The following is a 22,668-nucleotide window of genomic DNA, read 5'->3' as shown; positions in this document are numbered from 1 at the left end:
CATCTTCCACGTGACAGCCCTTGAGATATTTGAAGATGGCTATCATACCTTCTCTCAGCCTCCTCTTTCCCAGGCTAAACATACACAGTTCCTTCAACTGTTCCTCATAAGGCTTGGAAGAACAATTCAGTTCTCCCTTACCTTCCTCCTAACTACAGCAATCAAGCAGGTATTAATTAGTGCACTGTTGGGTGTTGGGATGGCAAATTCAACCCAGCAGTGCCTTTTTCAGTGCCTTATGCCACTTTTCACCACTTTCATTGCCACTTTGAGGTCCTTTGGAGAACAAGGTGGGGTACGATTAAAATAAATAAAATAGGAGCCCAGACAACAATCCTCCATGTCCTACTTGAATCCATTTTAGGAGTATTTTCCAGAACTGGGTGAACTTGAGTGTAAAGCCACTAAAGAACTGGCTCAGTCAAGACAGTAAACCACAAGCTGATTGGCTTCCATGCTGTTTCTTGATGACATATGGATCTGCCAATTGCTTTGCAAGTGCTCATCCTGTTTGTCCTCCCAACAAATCCCCTGAGGTTGATTAAACTGTGAGAAAGGTGATGCTTGAACCCAAAGCTGAAGAGTGAGCATTTGAACCTGGATTTCCCCATGTCCCAAGCTGAACTGCAACCGGGTTGACTCCACTACGTAACTGAGAGAGACTGGGAACTGTATCTCCCAAACCTGATAGAGAACCCTCCTCTCCATTTGCACTCTCCCCGTTCCAGGTTGAGCAAACCTTGCTTCTCATGCTGCCTCTTCCTGTTTGATTCACACCTGGCAGGTTATCAGAAGCAATGTGGTCCAACCTCCCCTGGCACAATGAGATCCTTTAGTCAGATGTACTTGGACGATGCAGAGAAAGTTCCATTAATACCTTCCATCTTAAGTAGATACCGTATGTCTTTCCTTTTCCATCCTTCTGTAACTCACCACCACCTGCTCTGCTCTTACCTCTGCAGGGTGCTGATGGACAACCTGGTGCTAAAGGTGAACAAGGTGATGCTGGTGCTAAAGGCGATGCTGGTCCTCCCGGACCTGCTGGTGCCACTGGACCTCCCGGACCTGCTGTAAGTGACCCTATTGTTGCACCCCAATCTCTTTTGTGAACCCATCACCTTCCATCAGCCTTTGGCTTAACGCTGTCTCCCTCCCGCCTGTTGCAGGGTGCTGTTGGTGCTCCTGGACCCAAAGGTGCTCGTGGAAGTGCAGGACCCCCTGTGAGTACCTTCTTCTTCTGCATTCTTAAGCTGGGTGCGAGTCAAAAATGCATTCATGTTAGAAACTCAGAGTTTTCACATCCTAAGGAAATCGCTCCCAGTTCATCACCCTAGGACATTTGAAGCAGATTGTGGGTTAGAAAACTAATGCAGCTCTCGGCTGCAGCAGTGGGTTGCAGAAATGAACCACAGAAGGGATCGTGCAACCTTTGCCCAGAAAGATCACAGTCTATGTGAGGTGGGCAAGACAGGGCTCTTTAGCACCTGATCCAAAATAGTTAATCGGTATTCATAGCAGACCAGCTACGCCGTGGTGAGGAAAAGTCTCTGTGTATGTTCAGAGGCTCTCACTAGCTAGCCTAAACCCATTTAACACACAAGAAGGGGGAGGGGGAATCACATTCCAGAGCTTGCCACCGGCAGGTTTTAGGCTGAAATTAAGCACGAGCTGATTGCAATGCAATTAACCTTGATCACGTCATCCAAACTGGTTTAGCTGCATGATGTATGAGGATCTCTAGCTGGTAGAAACAAATAATAAAACAAAATCCACACCCTTTTTCTGCATACCCGGAAGCAGTAGTGACAAGATGCTAGAAGAGCTGAGATATCATTACCTTTCTGTGGCAAGGAGCTTTGGCATTGCAAAGAGGTTGCCGAACTGAGAAATTAAGACGAAATCCATTGCAGGATCCTGCTGAGTGGGGAATCTGTGTTAGAATCACACGTACAGTTCCTGCTTGGTATGGGAGGAGTTATTGAAAAGTAACCTTCTCTTCCGTTCCTTTCATAGGGTGCTACTGGATTCCCCGGAGCTGCTGGAAGAGTCGGACCCCCTGGCCCATCTGTAAGTACCCAACCACAAAACACACACATGCCGGCATTGCGGGCAACAATTTAGAAAGCTGTTACACAACCCTCAGGTGGCTGGTGGTGGGAGAGGATGCTCAGTAGGAAGTCCCTTAGCGCCTACATTAGAGGACCTACAAAGATATATGTTGACTCTCTTGGCAGCAGAGAGGATGGGAAAAGAGGGCCATAAGGTAGAAAAGATACAGATTGAGAATAGTGCTGAATCAATTCCTATCTAAATATATACAATGGTTTTAGTCCGAACCAGAAGCATTCCTTATAGAATTGGAAAAGTTGGAAGGGACCACAAGAGTGATCTAGTCCAACCCCCTTCAAGTAGTCTTTGTACATCCACTTTTATTTTTATACTCCCAAGTTTGCAAACTGGATATCCAGGGTTTTTTCCCCAAATTTTTAGCTCCATCCCCCCACAATAATAATAATAAAAGCCTTCAGACACAGCAGAAATTATTGGGCCTTATGGATTATTATGGCACATAAGAATCTCTAGGTATGTTTATACCACTATCTTAATGGCCATACCTTCTTTGTGGAATTGCAGCTGGGGAGGAGAGGCCAAGGGTCTTTTAGCATTAAGTTCTCAGCATCCTCGCCGAAACTGCAGTCCACAGGATTTGCTAGAGCAAATCACGGCATTTAAATGACGCTGTCACATAAGCATGGGCAGGCTTTTCGTTTCAGTTTGCTCTACTTGGAGCTGCACCCGATTCGAAATGCGGTGGCCCAAGCTTTTGGCTGTCTCTAGGAACATACAACCCAATGCAAAAACTAGCTGGTGGGATGGAAACTCCACATTCTCAGTGACCTACTAGAACCTCACTGGGGTGGGGTGGGGGTCCTTCAAAGATGCTTCATTTGGGGGCCACTGTTCCCAAACTCAACACATGGCCTGTGAGTGTCATTGATTTCCTTGTCCTCTTTTCTTTCCCCCAAAGGGTAACATCGGCCTTCCCGGCCCCCCAGGCCCTGGTGGAAAGGAAGGTGCCAAAGGACCCCGTGGTGAGACTGGACCTGCTGGACGCCCTGGTGAAGCTGGACCTGCTGGCCCACCCGGACCTCCTGGCGAGAAGGGCTCTCCTGGTTCCGATGGACCTGCTGTAAGTAAATGCCACCTCTTACCTTTCATTCATCTTGAATGGGGTTGCTTGAGCCAAAGTTGGGCGCCTCCTCCATGGTGTTCTCTCCCTGTCGCAACATCTGGCTCCCTGATGGCAGCCCAGCTGCCATGTTAACGATTTCTCTGCCTTAAATTGGCTTTGGAATTCCCCACTGCTTGTGCAGATCTTTATGGCTGCACCTCTTCAGTGGCGATGTTCTAGTGAGCATCGTTGAAATGCCACATAATGGCTTCCTACATTAGAGACCAGACCCATTCGTTCAGATTGTTGCTTGCCAAGTGTTTGTTTTTTAAAAATGTGGGATGTTTTTCAGTAGAAAAGGTAGTCCTTGCCATGCGTGGTCACACTTTGCTTAAAGAGAGCCTGAAGAAAAATCCCCTAGCCAGCCAAGATACAACAAGGTGTGGGTTCCTTTAGGCAAGGGTAGAAAGCCCCCTGGGCATTACTCACAACGTAAAGTGGAGTCAGGACATCCAACAGTTCTTCTCCTTAAAGCAAGCCCACCATGTTCTTATTTCCCAGCCTGTCTGGGGTCTTCTTTCTTCTTTGGCCATCACTTGTAGCTGAGTAAGATTGTCTTCCATAAACACGGTTTAACAGTGAGTCTGTAAGTGGCCGTGGAGGCCAATTCTGGATCCACACATCCTTCCACAGTGTCTGGGTTATGCCCAGCTCGCCTCCAACCCTTTTGCAGTGCAGCACAATGCTGGCAAAAACAAAATGTGTTTTTCCAGCCAGGATCTTCTCTGTCGACATCTCATGCTCATGTCCATTTTCCTCCTTTAGGGTGCACCTGGTACTCCTGGCCCACAAGGTATTGCTGGACAGCGTGGTGTGGTCGGTCTTCCTGGACAAAGAGGCGAGAGAGGTTTCCCTGGTCTTCCCGGACCATCTGTGAGTGCTCCCCTTCAGCTCTTCTCTGACAACTCTGCGCAGAAAGTCTGGCTTCAGTTTCCTTCTGGGGCTGATGTTTGTGGGCTGGGGAACAGTGAGGAAATGTTTATTTGAGGGGGAATGTTTCTTAAGTGGACTCAGCCGCATAGAAGGCTGAAAACGCAAGGATACATAAAAGCAAAATAGACACACACACCCTGAGTCTAACTGGAATCTATGACCCAAGTATACCCAGTGCCCGCAATTAGAAGTTTAGTTATCAATTGGCAAAGCACTCAATTGCATCAAATTTGAAGGTGCAAGAATCTAGCTATCTGAACAGGTCCTCCTTCAGACCTGTGATCTGTCCCAGCAGTTGCAGCAGCAGTGCACCATGCCTCCTCCAGCCCATTTACCCCCACCACCTTGGGACATGGTGCATGCAAGCAACCAGTGACTTTTCCTGCGTGTCATGTCCGGCTGCTCCTGTCCCTTTAAGCCCCTCCTCATCCTTGGAGACAGTGCAGGAGGGGACAGAGGAGATTCAATTCCCTGCAGCTGTTCCCCTGTCTCTGACTGACTGCCCAGCCGCTTCCTTTCTCCGCTGCCTCATTGGTGGCACAGAACATCACAGATAACTGGCCCTTCCCCTGGATCATTCTCCTCCTCTGCCCTTCCCTTCAGACTCCGGCCTCTCCCTGACAATATACTTCAGCGTCTGATGACTCAGCCTGAAGTCTATGCTTGGCATACGAGGCCCAAAGAACAGGAGGAAGCACAGCAAAGTTTCAATTTGAGTTGCTGGTTCAGGTTTAGCCTTCAGCACTCTTGTGCTAAACACATTTATATGGAAGTCAGCATCAGCGGTACATCTGCAGATAGGAGGGATTTGGATCGCAGCTCGGGTCTCAAAGCAAGGCTTCTTTTCACCCTTGTACTGCTCTTTGTTTCTGCTCCTAATATAATGCATAATAACTATGGGCTCTGTCGTCGTTTTCCTAAGTGGCAGTATGAGTGTGCATTAACCTAGATAATCGCTTTAGTTTCCTCCAATGCCAAGAATGAAAATAAAATAAAAGGTCAATATCATTATCCTGTAGAAACAGAACAACATGTTTTCCATATTGCATCTATGGGCTTACCTACACTTACCTTTTGCCCACAAGTCCTGCACTTTAAAGCTCTGTATTCCCCAGGAAAACCTGCTCTTTAAAGCTGAATCGGAACAAACAGCAATTCAGGTTTTCTGTAGATTGCTGTTTGTTCCAATTCAGCAGTTCGGAGTCGGTTTTTGCAAGGGAAGCGCAAGGACAACAACAACAAAATGCTCTAACACAGAGATTTGAAATGTGGACCTGTGCCCAGAAACACGGCCCAAAAGGAAGTCTGGATGAGCTAAGACAAAGCACTGTTTATTAATTTAGCTTGCTCACAAATACCTGCACAGCCCCTGGCCGAATTGCTGAAAAGTGAAGGCTAAACCCTGGAATTCAGTTCCAAATCTTCCTACCTCATCAAAAAGACTTATCATTCAACCACAAGTTCTGTGAATTGTTAAAAGTAAGAAACATTTCTAGGGAATCCTGTTGATCATATTAAATGTAAGCCCTGAGACAGGACGTCCTGAAAGATGTAGTAACATCCATCTGTTCAGGTTTTTAATCTGAGCATCTTGCTAGGCCTTTGAAATGCATTTGGCATGTTTTCTGTGTTTTAAGGGCAGGTGTTTGTTTGTTTTTGAGGAGTGCAACTGTTTCTTAGAAGCAGCTCACAAATTTTTGCAATTCTGTTTTAAAAGAACCATCCACAGCTCCCCAGAACAGAAAAAAAACAGAAATGAAAAGAATTCTGGGGGGAAAGTTCTCAAGCAAGTTCTTCTAGCTCAAACTTGTTTTCAAATCTTGACTCTGTCCTCTCTTAATGAGGATTTGTCTCACAGCCTAGACTGCTAAAGATGTTGTTGGATTAAGGGGTATAGGATAGGTGACAAGGTGGGGAGGAGTTAAAATATTGAACTTGGTCAGTTATAACTTAATATTGTTGCCTAAAGCATCGATCAAGAAGACAAAAAAAATTGGTTTTGCAAAGTGTTTTATAAATCTCAGTTTTCAAAGCTGAAACAGATTCAATTTGTAAAATGTAAAATGCAATTCTGGTTTGAAAAAAACTTCCTGGATTCTCAATACCAGGAAGTGAGCGAGCTTTCATAAATAGAACAGTGCTCTGGGTTCTGCAGTATCTAGGAAAGTGATGTAAGCCTTACAGAACAAAACTCCATAGAAATCTATTATCTGAGACTAGCCCATGCTTTACAGAACAGATGCTTCCCCAGTTTTGAAATGCAGAGCTATAGATTTCAAGCGATATAGAACCCTACGCATTGAAAGTTCTACTTTAGTGCTTTCTGAGATCCCAGGGAACAGAATTCAAACTCTGCCTGGACTAGGTCCTTCTTTCACTCTTTTTAACTGTAGTTAACCGTGGTCAAGCATGATGTGTGAATGCGATTCCTCTCCTGCTGTCTTCCTCCCGCCTCCTTCTGTATCTCAACAACTGGATTCTTTTTGTTCTAAATGGGACTGATCTCCACAGGGCGAGCCTGGCAAACAAGGCCCATCTGGTCCTTCTGGTGAACGCGGTCCTCCCGGCCCAATGGGACCACCTGGCTTGGCCGGACCCCCTGGTGAATCTGGACGTGAGGCAAGTTTTCCAATTTCCCCTAGCATCTCCTGTTAAAAGGGTGTTCAAGCAGGCTGCTGCCTGAGAACTTGGAGATATGGTGCCCGATTGTTTTTGTCCTTACAGAGGATAGACCAGTAGTCCTCCTCAGTTAATAATAATAATAATAATAATAATAATAATAATAATAATAATAATTTATTATTTATACCGCACCCATTTGGCTGGGCTTCCCCAGCCACTCTGGGCGGCTTCCAACAAAATATTAAAATACAGTACAGTAATGCATCAAACATTAAAAGCTTCCCTAAACAGGGCTGCCTTCAGATGTCTTCTAAAAGTCTGGTAGTTGTTGTTTTCTTTGACATCTGGTGGGAGGGCGTTCCACAGGGTGGGTGTCACTAGCGAAAAGGCCCTCTACCTGGTTCCCTGTAACTTGGCTTCTCACAATGAGGGAACCGCCAGAAGGCCCTCAGCGCTGGACTTCAGTGTTCGGGTAGAACGACATATGGCAACTTCGTATGCCTGTAAATCCTTACTAGTAGATGTGCATTGAATGATATAGTTCAGTTACAGAGCTTAATAGTTTTAACTCAGTTCTAGATCCCCCATTGGTAGCTAGAGAGTTCTAGAGTTTCAATGCCGCCGTGATCTCAGTCTCACCATCTTTCTTCTTGTCTGACAGGGCTCTCCTGGTGCAGAAGGTGCTCCTGGTCGCGATGGTGCTGCTGGTCCCAAGGTGAGTTGAACATGCATGTGTGTATGCAGCAGGTGTCCGGAACGGGCCGGTGTCGCAAGACCCGGGTCCGATAACTTTGCAAAACGAAAGACTTGATTTCACAAACACACACCGGTTCTGAGCTTTGATCACCTCTTCTTGCCTCTCCCTTTCCCAAACAGGGTGATCGTGGTGAGACTGGCCCAGCTGGTGCCCCTGGCGCTCCCGGTGCCCCTGGTGCCCCTGGCCCAGTTGGCCCTGCTGGCAAGAATGGCGACCGCGGCGAGACTGTAAGTGGCGCTTCCTTTCCTTCTGCTACAACGCAAAATGTGGCGGGTGGGTGGGAGTTTTCTGAATCCTTCATTTTTCCAAATCCCACTAGGCCACATATATGTAAACCGACTTATTTCAGATCAGTGGATCTGAAATAATGCCAGTCATTCACAACTTTCCGTTTTCACAATCAGTAAAGATGCAGGCAAGATGGGTATCCATTTGCAGATGAAGTAGGCATACCCTCCACACCCGGTTTCAGGATCTTGCATATTTCAGGAGCGTGCCTTCGTACCTAATTAACGTGGAACACTTCTGGTCCTGTGCTCAGATTCGCTAAAGGGGCTCTCTTTCACGCTGCTTTAATTAACTTGGATTGGCATTCACCTATGGCTCCTCATTTGTTAGTTCGAAATAATTACTCGAGCCATATGAGAGCGCCGTGGGGGAACCTCTTCCATTACACTCTCCCCATCCTTATTGCAACTCTGCCAGAGGATTAATGAGGTCACTCATTTGTGATTTTAACGTGCTCCGATTCCACTCTCTAAGCAGGGGGTGGTCAAACCCAGGGAGCAATATCTTCCGCTCGAATCCTATCGAACATCCCAGGATCTCGCTAGCAAATGCAGGAATAGACAACCCCCAGATTTATTCGTTGGCGTGCTTATATCCTGCCTTTTTCGTCTTTGGAACTCAAGGCAGTCTGCGCGGAGGTTCCCAGGTGGTCTCCCGTGAGAATCCTGAGCAGACCTGAATCTGCTTAGTTTCAGCAAGGTGGATGTAGCCATCTGGTGGCCATATATGCCCACCTACACATCCCAAGCATCAGGCTGGCTGCTGTAGTGAAAACACTTTACAACTAACAATCCAACAAACAGATAGACAGATAGATGGACAGACTCTACAGACAGACTCAAGCTCTTCCTGCTGTGATTGCCCTCCCTTCCAAGGACTGGGCTCCTAATGGAATAAGTTGCATGCTCAGTTACATGCAGAATTTTAAAAGTGATGATATGTACATTTTCTCCTTTTCTCCTTCCCTCTAGGGTCCCGCTGGACCTGCTGGCCCCGCTGGCCCTGCTGGTGCTCGTGGTCCTGCAGTAAGTTTGGGCTTTGAAATGTCCTCTCTCTTTCTCTCCTTTCTTTTCATAAAAATCATAGAATTGGAAGGGGTCTCAAGGGTCATCTAGTCCAACCCCCTGCAATGCAGGAATCTTTTGCCCAGTGTGGGACTCGAACCCACGACCCTGAGAGTAAGAGTCTCGTGCTCTACCAGCTGAGCTATGTTATACTGGTAGAATATATAATATGCTATTCAATAAGGCTGAATGGATATACTTGGACACTTCCTGTCTGTATGATCTCTGCTACCTTTGTCTTATGGTTGAAATACAACTGGAAATAAGCACTCCAAGTTCATATCCTGAGTTACGCAGAGTGATTTGCTGATAGGCATTTCTTTCTTTTCTCCTTTGTGAAAGCCCAATAAGCCAATTTTTAAAAATTAAAATTAAAATCTTGCTTTCCGTTTCTAGGGCCCACAAGGTGCTCGTGGTGACAAGGGTGAGACTGGCGAACAAGGTGACAGAGGAATGAAGGGTCACAGAGGATTCTCTGGTCTCCAGGGTCCCCCTGGCCCCCCTGTAAGTACCAGAAAGCTCTTTGCCATTTTTGATGTAGAGAAGCTCCAGACATCACAGATGCCCCCTGACATTTCTCAAATAGGGACGTCCTAAGGAAAAGCGGGATCAAATCAGAAACCGGGATGGCTTCTCTTAAGTCAGGGGCATCCCTGGAAAATAGGGACACCTGGAGGGTCTTGCTTTAAGGCTTTAGTCCTCGTGAAGGAGAGAAATGTCCTCACACAAATTAGAGCCTTGCATCTCTGCTCTAGAGAGCTAGAGCTTTCCTATCTCATTTCTGTGGATTAAGACAGTCTGGAAAAGAATGAAGGACAGACCTTTCTTTCAATAGCCACAATAACTTAAATTGAGCCTCTGCATTCAGAGGAAACCTGCCTCCTTCCCCACCCTGTTTTCTGAACTCCCCAGAGGCCTCTGAATAGCCAGGTGGATCTCGGTCCAGTTGTTTAATGAGCAAAAGCTACCATCGCTTTCTGCAAGGAAATTCCACCTTTGGATACCTTTTTGATGAAACATCTAGTCGGGGGGCGGAGGAAAGAAAAGGGGGAGCTTTGACATCTATTTGGCCTGTATGACTGCAGGTCCTGGAAGGGTCACCAAAGCCCTCACCCATTAATCGGCTTCCGTTTACAATTCCATCCAGATCTCCAATTGCACCAACTTACTTAATCAAAACTTGTAATTCCAGTTTTCCAACTTTTTGAGACAGAGGGCAGGCTAACAAGCAACAATTTTGTTCCTAAATTTATTCAGCTACCCATATGTATTTTCCCCCCTTCCCCTTACAGATGTCAGTTTTGTCACGCCATGCATTTTGCAAATAAGTGCTTGCCTGCGTTCATGCACATCCCCATTTGTTCCACGCATTCCTCCGTCCAGAAAAGCTTTGAGCCTGCCATGTGGTCGAAAGCAGCAGTGGCCTCAGCTGTCACTCGGTGTATAGTTGTTGTCACTGAGCAGTGGCCAAGGCAGGCTTGGGCCTACCTTAGCAGCATAGAAATAAGAACTTTAAAGATGGAGGCCTTAGATTCCTGTGGCTTCCTTTGGGTCCCTCGTTAATGCAGCCCTCTTAATTACACAGTGGCAAGATTGGAGAAGATGTATTTAGATCTCCACACAGCCCAAAGCAATCTGCATTTGATACACATTTCTTCCTGGTCCCAAATGTGAATACAGTATGCTACCCAGTAGTTGTGACGAGCATAGGCAAGGCATATGAAAAATATGCCACAAAAATATTGCCTATCCTTCTTTCCATCCAAGACCTAGAAATCTAATTGCTGAAAGGCTTCCATTTGAGATATACCCAGTTTCCATTGTACTGAGTGAAATTTTTTATATAAATATATATATATATAGGGTTGCCATATTTCAAGAAGTAAAAACCAGGACCCCCCCCCCCAAGCGATTTTTCTATTGACTTGCCTAAGATCCAGGACAAAGCTCTGCCTTTTGGAATTTCCTCCCTGACCTCAATTCCACCTTTGAAATCCAAGTAATGTCTGGGGAAATCCAGACATATGGCAGCATAGTTATCATTTTATTTTATTTTGTACTGAGTGAACCTATTAGTTCCCGTTGCCACTTGGAAGAGTAGATTGATGAAGGAACACATGTGAGATTGAGATGGACAGAAGCTAGATTGATACTTCCTCTCTGTTACTGAACAGGACTGCATTTTCTCCCATTTAAATAAACCTGTTTTCCCCCAGATGATCATCAAAACTGACAATTTTTTTCTTTTGTGCAGGGCTCTCCTGGTGAACAAGGACCCTCTGGTGCTTCTGGCCCTGCTGGTCCAAGAGTAAGTATGGATTGGGCTGTAAAGCGCAGCATTTTAGCTATTAGCTATTATTGCTAGACTTCAGTCCTTCTATGCACCTGTTGTTGTTATTGCTGCTGCTGCTGCATTCATGTTAACAACAAAAGCTTCACTCATGGTACATTTTTGTTCTGCCTTCCTGACAGGGTCCCCCTGGCTCTTCCGGTGCCGCTGGCAAAGACGGTCTGAATGGTCTTCCCGGCCCCATTGGCCCACCTGGTCCCCGTGGTCGCACTGGTGATGTTGGTCCTGCTGTACGTATTCCTTCTCACTGCACACAGCTCATAGTTAACAGCACAATGGGTAGATGAGATCTTTGTCTCCAACTCTTCTTCTTTTCCTTCTCCAGGGTCCTCCCGGACCTCCCGGACCACCCGGTCCCCCAGGCCCACCCAGCGGCGGCTTTGACTTCAGCTTCCTGCCCCAGCCTCCTCAGGAGAAAGCTCACGACGGTGGCCGCTACTACAGAGCTGACGATGCAAACGTGATGCGCGACCGCGACCTGGAAGTAGACACTACCCTCAAGAGCCTGTCCATGCAGATTGAGAACATCCGCAGCCCTGACGGAACCCGTAAGAATCCAGCCCGCACTTGCCGTGACCTGAAGATGTGCCACGGAGACTGGAAGAGTGGTGAGTACAGTCGGGGGGAAACAATTCTCAGGTGCATCTCTTAAATGCCACGAATTCTCCTTTTTTCTGGACCACGTCCGTTGGCAGAATGGCTCTGCCCTGCTCTTTCCTTCCCTGTATATCAATCTTCTCTGCCATGTTGACCTTTCTCTTTCACTTGGGGATTATTTGCACAGCCAAGCATATAGTTGTTTTCTCAGGTCCTGGGCCAGGAATGGATTTTCCACCGGAGCTGACTGGGCAGTGATTTGGGTGCCTTTTCCCCCAGCCTCTTCCCTAAATAACATGCTTGAGTCAAGCAGAACGATTAATTCTCCCAAGTAGCTTCTATCTGCAGAATGTGACTTGCATTTACTTAGGTCCTAAAGGGTGAAGTGGGCCTTCTAAGTTGCTGTAGAGCTTCTAGCTCCAGCCCAGGCTCTTCTCTGGCCCCTCTCCCTTCTCCTACAAAAAAAAAATATGCTTAGGAAGCAGAATGTCATTTCTTGTGTAGATAATTAATGCTGGGAAGTGATGGGGCAACCATCTATTTTATATAACACACATCCACCTCCCCCTATTCCCTGGCTCTCTGAAGTCCATCTCAGCCATACATATGTAGTTCTACTCTTTTGTTTTTAACTGTTTGCCTCCTTGTCTTATATGGAGTAAGGCTTGGGCAGATATTTTCCTGACCCACTTGGGCAAGTCTGAGAACTCATTGCATGGAGGGTGGGATCTGTGAGATGGGAAGAAGCAGGAGGGGGCAAATGGTTGGCCAGTCCCCTTTTAGATCAGGTTGGTGTAAATTGATGTTTTGTTTTGCTCCTGTGATCCGTTCTCCATCATCCCCATTCACTTGACCCCATTCCTCACCAGGCGAGTACTGGATTGACCCTAACCAAGGCTGCAACCTGGATGCCATCAAGGTCTACTGTAACATGGAGACTGGAGAGACTTGTGTCCAAGCTTCTCAGCCCACCATCCCCCAGAAGAATTGGTACACCAGCAAGAACCCCAAGGAGAAGAAGCACGTCTGGTTCGGCGAAAGCATGTCCGATGGCTTCCAGGTGAGACCAGGAATCGGTGAGGCAGCGACAGTTAACCAGCAAGTGGCTTAGCTGGGACTGCCAATCCCTTATTCCGAGCTCGGACCGAAGAGAGTTATTTCAGGGTCAGGTTTCCTCCAAGTCACCTGCTGAACTAGAATGGATACAAATTCCACATGAATTCCATGTGCAGAAAGAATGTCACAGGCAGAAGAACCTGGTGACTGCTTAGTTGTTTCAATGGAAGCTTTGGGACTGTTTAGCAAGAGGATGAAAAGTCTGAGAATAGATAACCACCTTAATGCACAGGTAGGAGTGGCCTCAATGAGACTGAGAAATCCATGTCGACTTTCCATGTCTGCCATGGAATCTGCTCAGATTGTAACCAGAAAGATTAAGTTGCCCATTGAGAAAGGGCCTTTAGCTGTAAAAGGCGGAAGAGCCCTGGAATTGGTTGCCTAGGGAGGCCTGGGCATCATTGGGCTTCGTTGGAATGGGCTTGATTCACAAGGCAGAAGAAGGACCTGGATGGTGGCTTGATGCCACTTCTAACCTTTATCCAAGGATGTTGAACACAATAGATGAAAAATGGACAGGAAGGAGGGAATTTGTGTTGACCAAGGCACTTTTGGAGTACAATTCCTGGTGCTTGCAGGTAGTTGGGCTTGATGGCTCCTCAAATCACTTCCAACTCTATGATACTTGGAAGCAAAAGGGAGAGGGGAAGATCATTGGTTAAAAGCAAGCATAGCCAATTTTCAAGTGATATATTCCAGAGGTTCAGCTGGGCTCAAAGGTCCCTTGACTTAGCATGCTGGAGTAGTCTAGCTCAAAGAAGCTGCAGATGGTACAACTTGGAGAAGCAGTCTGTCAAGGAGAATGTATACCTGTTGCCTCATCTATCTCTCTACATCTCATTTGTTTCCAAGCTGGATTTTGGCTCCTTAAAGCAGCAGTCAGCTTATCTGGCTTTGCCCATTACTGCATTACTTCCTGCCTCAGCCCTCTGAGCAAAGGAGCTGGTTAGATTCCTAGATGTAGCAGGGGGTGGGGTTCCTAGAGGACATGACGCGAGCGCTAACCAATTCCTTGCTTCCTCCTTCCCTCCGTCTCCAATGACAGTTCGAATATGGTGGCGAGGGATCCGACCCAGCTGACGTTTCCATTCAACTGACCTTCCTGCGGTTGATGTCCACTGAAGCTTCCCAGAACATCACCTACCACTGCAAGAACAGCGTGGCTTACATGAACGCAGAGACCGGCAACCTGCAGAACGCTCTGCTCCTCCAAGGCTCCAACGAGATCGAGATCAGAGCAGAGGGCAACAGCCGCTTCCTCTATGGAGTCCCCAAGGATGGTTGCACGGTGAGCGATTGGGTCTTTAGATGTGGGGTGGGGGTTACAATAGATTCTCTCTCTCTCAGACTGGAGACCTTGTGCATAAGCTGCAGTGTTTTACTCGCAGCTGGCAGGGGTGTTCACCCTCTATACCTCCTGCTAAAACCATGCTTTGGAACTGGGAGACAATCCATTTAAAAACAAACGCCATATGTAAGAATGGCCAGAGGCAGGGGGAAATAGGGGTAGGCAGATCTGGCTGAGGAAGTCAGGACTGCAGGTTGACGTCTCGGTGCTGTGATTCCTATCTATGTTTGGAAACACATACACTGGGTGCTTTTCAGTGCTGAAGCGTGGCAGATGAGGGATGGAATAGCCCTATTCAGCAGCAGAACCCTCTGAAAGATCTCAGGGCGGGGAAGCTGTGGCCCACCAGAAGTTTGTCGGACTTCAGTTCCCATCAGCTCCATGACCAGTGCTCAGGAGTGATGGGAGTTACAGTCCAATAATATCTGGACGGCCGCAGTCTCCATACTGCTGCCATAATAAATCCTCAGAACCTGCATAGGTGTACAGTATCACGCTTAGTATAGCGGTCCCTACTTGCTTGTGCTCTTGGCATCTGTATCGGGGACAGACTCTTGGACATTTTAGTATTTCCATTTGAAGGCACATCCTGCTTTTTGAGCCAAAAAGGCCTTCAAGGCAAGAGAGCGTCCAGATGGCTGAGTCCAGAGTAGCTTAAATCCATCAGAAGACAGTGATGGATCAGATGGTGTGACTGCTCCCCCTGGCTATTCACAGTGGCTTCCTCTGGACTTAAGGACCTGGGTTCTGGTCATGCAGAAGATAGACCATAACATATCCTCCAACTTCTATGTTGGTTCTGCCTCTTCTCTCACAGTGCCCTGAATCCCTGAAGTTCTAAATGCCAGATTAAATATGTGCTCCAGTGGCACAATGGGGTGGGCATCCAGGGTGGGGAAGGCAGGAGCCAGCTTTTAGGAGCACAGTTGACCAGGGAGAAAGTTCAGGTCGGATGTGGGGAGGGAAGCTTCAAAAGTCTATGGAGCCAAAAACTAAATTCTGATTTCTAAATTCTGATTTTTCTCTCTCTGCAGCGTCACACTGGCAGTTGGGACAAGACAGTCATCGAATACAAGACAACAAAAACTTCCCGGTTGCCCATCATTGATGTGGCTCCCATGGACATTGGTGGCAGAGACCAGGAATTCGGCCTTGAGATTGGACCAGTCTGCTTCTTGTAAACCCAAAAGGAAACCTGACAGTTTAAAAAATAAAATAAAAAACAGCCAAAAAAGAAGGAAATTTCACATGGACTTGAATTTGTGTCTTTTTCTATCCATCATCTCTAAAACTATTTTTGTTTCCGTTAAAAAAAAACAAAAAAAGCATTAAACCAAAAAAATAAAAATAAATGACTTTTCAAAAATAATTAAGGAAGTGCATCCACTTGCTTGACTTTATTATTATTATTAAAATCCCCAAAGACAGAATGGTTTGATTTTATCTTCTTCTTTTTTTAAAAAAAAGATCAAGTAATATTGTGGGACCAATATTTGTACATTCCAAAAATACATATATAAAAACCATACAAAATGACAAAATCAGTCGAAACCAAGCAACACCTGAAATACATCTGTATGAAAATCTGGTGTGTGTTTTTTTCTTCCTGGCAGCAATCAGAGCAATACTAAACTTAGTGGTAGAATCTGCCCATCACAAGCCCATCAAAAATAACCTCCCCTCCTCTCAGCCCAGAGCTGGAATAATAAATAAATCCCAAAATCTACCCATAGACCATCTTTCTCTGCCGGTACCTGATAGAAAGAGATTTATCTTTCTCTCTCTTTTTTATTTTTACTCGGAGCTATGCCACTGAAAAGATGATTCTTTCAGCCATTTTAAATGTACGTTTCTTTCAGTTTTGTTCAGTCGGCAACAGGGATAAATTTGGCGAAGTTATCATAAAAAAAAGGTGTGGCACTGAGTGGTTTTTCGAAACAGAAACCTGTTTGAAGGAAAAGAACAGGTGATAGTGCCTGTCCCTCTCAGAGACATCAGGTAGAGGGGGGAAAAGACAGGTTTAAGAGCTTTAAGTATTTTGTCGGTGAGCAACTGAAGGAAAAAAATGGCCAATAATACCAGGAAGCAGAGAAAATGTAATGTTTAAATGTATATTATTGTTGTATGGATGGCTACCTCACCATTGTCTTTTTCAAGTTCTTTGGGGTAGTTTTGGGGTCTTTTTTTTAATACTAGCATCAGCTTGCATGGAGGGGTGTGTGTGAAGAAACTGGGCAGAGTTTCAGGTTTAGATAAAGGTGCTACCTGTGACTTTCATATTTCTTTTTTTTTTTTTTAGTCAGCTATGTTAATAAATTTCAGGTCCCATGAACTTTTTAATATTTTTTTTTGAGGTGACGAAACCTAGAAAAACCTCGCCCCGAGCACAGCTTTGCTGAAAAGGGGGCCATTTGGTGCTATAGAAATGAGATTATTGGAGGGGGAAAGCAAACTGGATGCCTTGCTGCCCAGAGATACTTGTGAATTTTTTTTTCTTTCAAAAGGTGCTATTTCTTTTTTAACAAGCAAAAATAATAATTAAAAAAATCGAGGATGAGGAAAAAAATAAATCAAACATTGCTACAAGGGATCAAGGTCTCAGCAGTTTCTGTCTTTCTCTTGTAAAGCAGGTGGATTCTCTTTTGGCTTGTATTTTCTCCCCCATTCCCTCAGTTCTTCCCCCCATCACCACCTCTCTCTCTTTTTCTCTCTTCCATCTTTCGTCCCATCCCACAAGCAAACACTTTTGCTCATCGCCCTCCCTCACTGCTGATTCATTCTTCCCTTTGTTATCCACCTCTTTCTCTTCAGCTCTGCCAACATCACCCCTCATCTCTCTTTTTCTTTCCCCCCACCTTCCTCCACTTTCTGTCTTTCGTTGGGTTTCCGACTCGAGCAAAAAACCCATAATTCCTCTCTTTCTCACAAAAGGCAGATGTTGTAGGGAGTGTGAGCGGCCGAAGATTCTGTACCTATTTTGTATATGTATAATAATTTGAGATGTTTTTAATTATTTTGACTGCTGAAATAAAGCATGTGAAATGATCCAACACACCGGTTGTTCTTCGGACTTTTTCTGTCACGCAAGGCCAGGGCGTCGGTTGGGAGAAAGGGGCAAAGCCTTCCTGCACTTTTACTGGTGTGCCTAACATTTCAAACGTGAGCCGCTTTGGAAAATTATCATTACTAACCAGTGCTAATTTTTTTTCTAGAAAAAGAGGTGCCGGAACTCACCATGAAACCTCCCTTGTTGTCTTATAATGGCGCCCATCTGAAGGGTGCCAGAACTGAGTTCCGGCGAGTTCTGGCTAGATTAAAAAATGCCCTGTTGTTAACTGTCATGGCTTTCCTCAAGGAACCAAGGGGGACACAGTTGTGTGAGGGCACTGAGATAATTTTCTGTCAGAGAAGTGGAGCCCAGGCCCTCCATATGTTCCTGGACTTCCAAGTCCCATCAGCCCCTGGTCAGAAATGGTGGGACTTGTAGTCCGGCAAGATCTTGAAGGCCACAGGATCCTTGCTTTGGGGAGAAACATGTCCCTGCGTTTCTCACTGGGAGCCCCACCAATTGACATTCGCAGTGTGGGCAAGCTGTAGCCTGAGGAAAAGAAGTCTGAGTTTTGTTCCTTCGCTTAGTTCTTCTGACAACTTCTCCCTTTGCATGGTCCTGTCTCATCCTCACTCTCTCCTTGTATGCCTGGTTATTTCCTCCCACCCCACAACTTCTTCTAGAACTGGTCAATATGTCCCCTGCCCCACCCAATGCTGCTATTAGGCTCAACAACTTCTAACCGCCTGGCTCCCATATTTTTTAACACAGAGAGACGAGAAAAAAAAAAACTTAAGCAGGCAAAGCGCTCGTCGTTTTAGGTCCCTGTGAAGAAAAATGCCTCTTGTCACTTCGTGGGCCACGCTCCTCCCGCCAAAAACGCACCACACCTGTCCTCCTGGCTGCCACCCTCATCCTTAGTTCAACAGATTCATTTTGATTTGATTTTTTTCCTCCCCGTCTCCAGATATTTCACCTCAGACATTTGCCCCCGCAGGAATTCCCTGCTGGTTTCCAGCCCCCGTGAAATTTCTCTTTTAATCCTCCCTCCCCACCATCTCAAAACCCCCAGAGAGCTGGAAGAAACAAGCAAACAGCCAACCCACCACCCAACCATTCGGTTTCATAAAAGAGTGGCAATGAATTCTGGACAAAAAAACATATAAAAACTGAATACTTATCAAAATGCTGAGGAAGATGGTACTCCTCGAGGCAGGAGGCTTAAATTCCGACAAATACATATAAAGCAAAAAAACTTTTTGAGAATATTCCACCCCAAAAATTTCTTTTTCACACCCGCATTTCTCCCCTCATATATTTCTCCCCCCTCCCTCTTCTCTATGAGCCGGAGAACACCTTTCTTTTAAAGGAAACTGAACAAATTCCAGAAACCAAAAGCCAATCTCCCCTCCCACAAACAAAATATCAGTTCCATTTTTTAAAAAGCTGCCCCAACACCACAATGGTCACCTTTCCCTCCTGCAATACATTCTTGCAAAGTGTGATTTATGAGGGTGAAACGCCAGAGCTTGAGTTTGCTTAGCGGCCAATGCCATCTTACCCTTGAAGCCTCGTGCAACGATCCAAACTGTGTGGGAGAGATGCTGTGGGGGAGAGAATAAAAGGCACTCTGTGCATGCTCAGAAGCACTTATCTGTGGCACTGGAAAGAGATTTCAAGGCTGAGCTGTGGAGGCACATGCGAAGCGGTGGGATCCTGTCTGCAGATGCTCCAAGCCAGAAGGAACAAGCTTCGCAACCTCATTGCTTCACCTCAACATCCACCAGCCTTTCTTCCTTGGGTTTCTTCTTCCTCTTATCCATTGTCCAGGAACCATCCTTGCCTCTGGTCTCCTTTTCCAGTCTGCCATTATGTCAGATATGCGCCAGTTGCAGCCCATCTCAAACCCTACCAGCTCTCTCATGTACTCAGCATTTCTGAGATCTTTGCAAACCGGACGGAGCTTCCCATTCCTTTTGCTTACCTGACGCTCTAAACAGGAAAGGGAGAAGGTTGTGTGAGGGGGGAGAGAACCCTCCTCCTCCCTCACCAAATATGAAAGCTGGCGTCTTCTCCCCACACGCCAGGAAAGCTGGACGGCGTTCAATGGTCCTCATTCAGGAGCTAGAGAGAAGAGGGGCTCTTTGCATCAAAGGGTGCTTTGTCAAAGGGGAAAACGCACAGCAAGGGCATCATGCGCAAACATGCGCACGGTGGATATTTTGCCCCCTTCCAAAGAGGCCTGGTTGTGAAGGCGGAAAAAAGCACAGCCGCTCGGACGGCTGCTCATGAATAAGAAGCTTTTGGAAACACAAAGGATGGATGGAGCATTTTCAAAACAACCAACATCTGTCTGGGAAACCCCAAGGCCCAAATGGAGTGGGGTGAAAACCAGTCTTGGCAATTTCTGCCTTGATGTTGCTGTGTAGCTGTCTTATACAGGATCAGACCGTTTGCCCATCGCAGGGCTGGATTTAGGTTGGATGAGGCCCTAAGCTACTGAAGGTAATGGGGCCCTTTATATGTCCAGCTGTCCTTTGTCAACAACAAATTGTCACTTTTTTGTGTGTTGAATATATGCTCTATGGTAATTTATGGACGCCATAGGTATCTAAAGCCATTTGCACATGTTGCCAGGCAACCAGTCCATGCAGAATGTAGGCACCCTATATATAGAAATGAGCAAACCAGTGATACTTTAAAGAGCAGGCTAGCAGGCGGGGCCTATGACTTACATCATAGAAGAAGAAAAGTTTGGATTTGATATTCCGCTTTATCACTACCCTAAAATGTAGCCACATGCAGCTGCTGGGTGACCTTGGGCTAGGCACACTTCTATGAATTCTCTCAGCCTCACTCGCCTCACAGAGTGTTTGTTGTGGGGGAGGAAGGGAAAGGAGATTGTTAGCCACTTTGAGACTCCTTAGGGTAGGGACGTGGGCAGCACTGTGGGTTAAAGCACAGAGCCTAGGGCTTGCCGATCAGAACGTCAGCGGTTTGAATCCCCGCGATGGGGTGAGCTCCCATTGCTCGGTCCCTGCTCCTGCCAACCTAGCATGTCAAAGTGCAAATAGATAAATAGGTACCACTCCAGCGGGAAGGTAAAGGGCATTTCCGTGCGCTGCTCTGGTTCACCAGAAGCGGCTTTGTCATGCTGGCCACATGACCCGGAAGCTGTACGCCGGCTCCCTCGGCCAATAAAACAAGATGAGCGCCACAACCCCAGAGTCGGTCACGAGTGGACCTAATGGTCAGGGGTCCCTTTACCTTTTAAGGGAAATCCTGGATCATTCCAGGATCAAATCAGAAACTGGGACGGCTTCTCTAAATCAGGGACATCCCTGGAAAATAGGGACACTCAGAGGGTCTGTTCAAGATGACCCTAACTACATGTATACTAGCCCCGAAACACCCACTGCCCAGAAATGTATCCATCATCAATATGAAGACTGCTTTGAAATAAATGCCCACTTAGCAATGATGCACTCTTAGGACAGGAAGAACTACAACAGAGTCCGCATAATGCTCCAACTATTCATTTACAATGAAGCTTCTGTGCCGAGTTTTCCGGAGCCCTTCAACTTGGACCGGGGGTGGGATATCTTTGCAGCATACTCTGAATTTGCTCCTTCAGAACTCAGGCAATGCTTGCTGTGCAGCAAAATCTGTGCTCTGTTTGACAGAAAATGGATTTTACAGAATGGGAAATGATCGTGAAATGATGAGGCTTTGCTGCAAAAAGGACTGCCTTTGTGTTTTGTTCATGCATTTATCCATTTCTCCTCCTAGCTTCCGAATCAAGGTGCAAGGTATGTGAGATGTACAGTATGCAGCTTCATATTTGCCTTATTAAATCAAACTTTTCACATGGCTGCTCCACAGATTCGGAGGCAGGGAATGCTCCTCTGGTGATGTCACAGAAACTGGCCAATCAGCAGCTACCACAACCACACATATATCTGGGAGATCAAGCTTAGAATCTGTTTCTTTCCCCAGGTAGAGCGTGAAGCGTGCTGAAGATCTGCAAAAACCCGTTTGCTCCAAGCAAATGACAGCTAGACAGAAAAGCTGTGTTCCGTATTGTGGGCTATGGAGACTCCTCCACTTTTCTGCAACTGAATGGAATGGAGACGAGGATAGGAACATGTTGCTTTTTCGTGGATTATGTGCTTTCATGTTATGGTCCTTGGTTAGCCGGTGAACCAGAAAAGGAAAGAAAAACCTGGCTTGCTTTTTTTTCTGGATGCAGGCTAAAAAGAGAGTCAATACTTTCGGGAGATGGAGGAGGAAGAGAATAATCCTGGGACATTCTGCTCCAGTCAACTGCCATGGCATTAAATCTGTAGGTTGTTGTTCTTCAGATGACTCTTGATTCCTCCCAGAACTAAAGACTTAAAAACACCAAATAGACTTTTTAAAAATATTGCTTTAATCACTTTTTAGAGTTCACTTGTTGTGGCATCACAGTGCGTCTGTTAACAATGAAAGGTTATTATTTAGTTTGGTGGTAGTGCAAAGGTAGGTTTAGTGTGTGTGTGTGTGCGTGTGTGTGTGTGAGAGAGAGAGAGAGAAAGAAAGAAAGAAAGAAAGAAAGAAAGAAAGAAAGAAAGAAAGAAAGAAAGAAAGAAAGAAAGAAAGAAAGAAAGAAGTATTTGTCTTTTAACAAGAGTGTCATATTTAAAGTACAAAACTGTAAAATATTTTTATTGGGTGCAACCTCATGAAGCGTTCTGTGAATTGTGAAAGCGTTCTGTGAATTGTGACATATACAGATCTCACCTCTTCCAGTACAAAGCAGGTAATTTTGCCTGAGTTGTCATTTTAGGACTTAAAAACCAAGGGGGGTGGACCTGTACTCTTTGAAGACAAGGGGCTTCTATAATGTTCTATTTGACAGTTTCTGTTGTCCAGCTGCGACATACTGTGTGAACCAGGGGTGCATAACATGTGAATCTATAGCTCGGGGTGTCTGTGAGCATGTGGCAGTCAAAGGTGTTGAGGTTTTCTTTGTACAGAGCAGGAAGTAGGATTAGGTGAATATGTCCATTTCGGATTCTCTCTGTTTTTCATTTTTCCAGTCTTAAACTCAATTCTCCACCCTGTCACATTAATTTTTATTCATTGTTTTCTTTTTTTAAAAAAAAAGTAATTGTGAAAATTAAACAGCATCTTAGTGCAAATTTCTCCATATACACACATGTCAATACAATTTTATGCACGTTTTTGCAAGCAATTTCCCCTAATGTAATGCAATTTGATATGTCAGTTCCAATAATCATACATTTCTGCGTATGTGCATTTTCTTTACTCAT

At 45.8% G+C, this 22,668-nt stretch overlaps 1 protein-coding gene across 2 annotated transcripts in view; it reads left to right on the top strand.

The window, feature by feature from the left end:
* Positions 1–17,359, top strand: part of COL1A1 (collagen type I alpha 1 chain) — a 45,176-nt gene extending 27,817 nt beyond the window's left edge. The window contains exons 32-47 of one of the 2 annotated variants that reach the window (XM_081883801.1): positions 991–1,070; positions 1,167–1,220; positions 2,014–2,067; positions 3,029–3,190; positions 3,998–4,105; positions 6,677–6,784; positions 7,449–7,502; positions 7,664–7,771; positions 8,804–8,857; positions 9,293–9,400; positions 11,151–11,204; positions 11,369–11,476; positions 11,572–11,854; positions 12,713–12,903; positions 14,005–14,247; positions 15,342–17,359. In XM_081883801.1, the coding sequence (XP_081739927.1) occupies positions 991–1,070; positions 1,167–1,220; positions 2,014–2,067; positions 3,029–3,190; positions 3,998–4,105; positions 6,677–6,784; positions 7,449–7,502; positions 7,664–7,771; positions 8,804–8,857; positions 9,293–9,400; positions 11,151–11,204; positions 11,369–11,476; positions 11,572–11,854; positions 12,713–12,903; positions 14,005–14,247; positions 15,342–15,488 (1,916 nt within the window). In that variant the 3' untranslated portion in view covers positions 15,489–17,359. Of the gene's footprint in view, positions 1–962; positions 1,071–1,166; positions 1,221–2,013; positions 2,068–3,028; positions 3,191–3,997; positions 4,106–6,676; positions 6,785–7,448; positions 7,503–7,663; positions 7,772–8,803; positions 8,858–9,292; positions 9,401–11,150; positions 11,205–11,368; positions 11,477–11,571; positions 11,855–12,712; positions 12,904–14,004; positions 14,248–15,341 lie in introns of both variants that reach the window. The other variant, XM_081883800.1, reaches the window with a different exon arrangement.
* Positions 17,360–22,668: the final 5,309 nt, after the last annotated feature.

This window comes from Podarcis melisellensis (genome assembly GCF_964234715.1).
Source record: "Podarcis melisellensis genome assembly, chromosome: 13".
Lineage (NCBI taxonomy): Eukaryota > Metazoa > Chordata > Lepidosauria > Squamata > Lacertidae > Podarcis > Podarcis melisellensis.
This window is presented reverse-complemented; position numbering and strand designations above follow the sequence as displayed.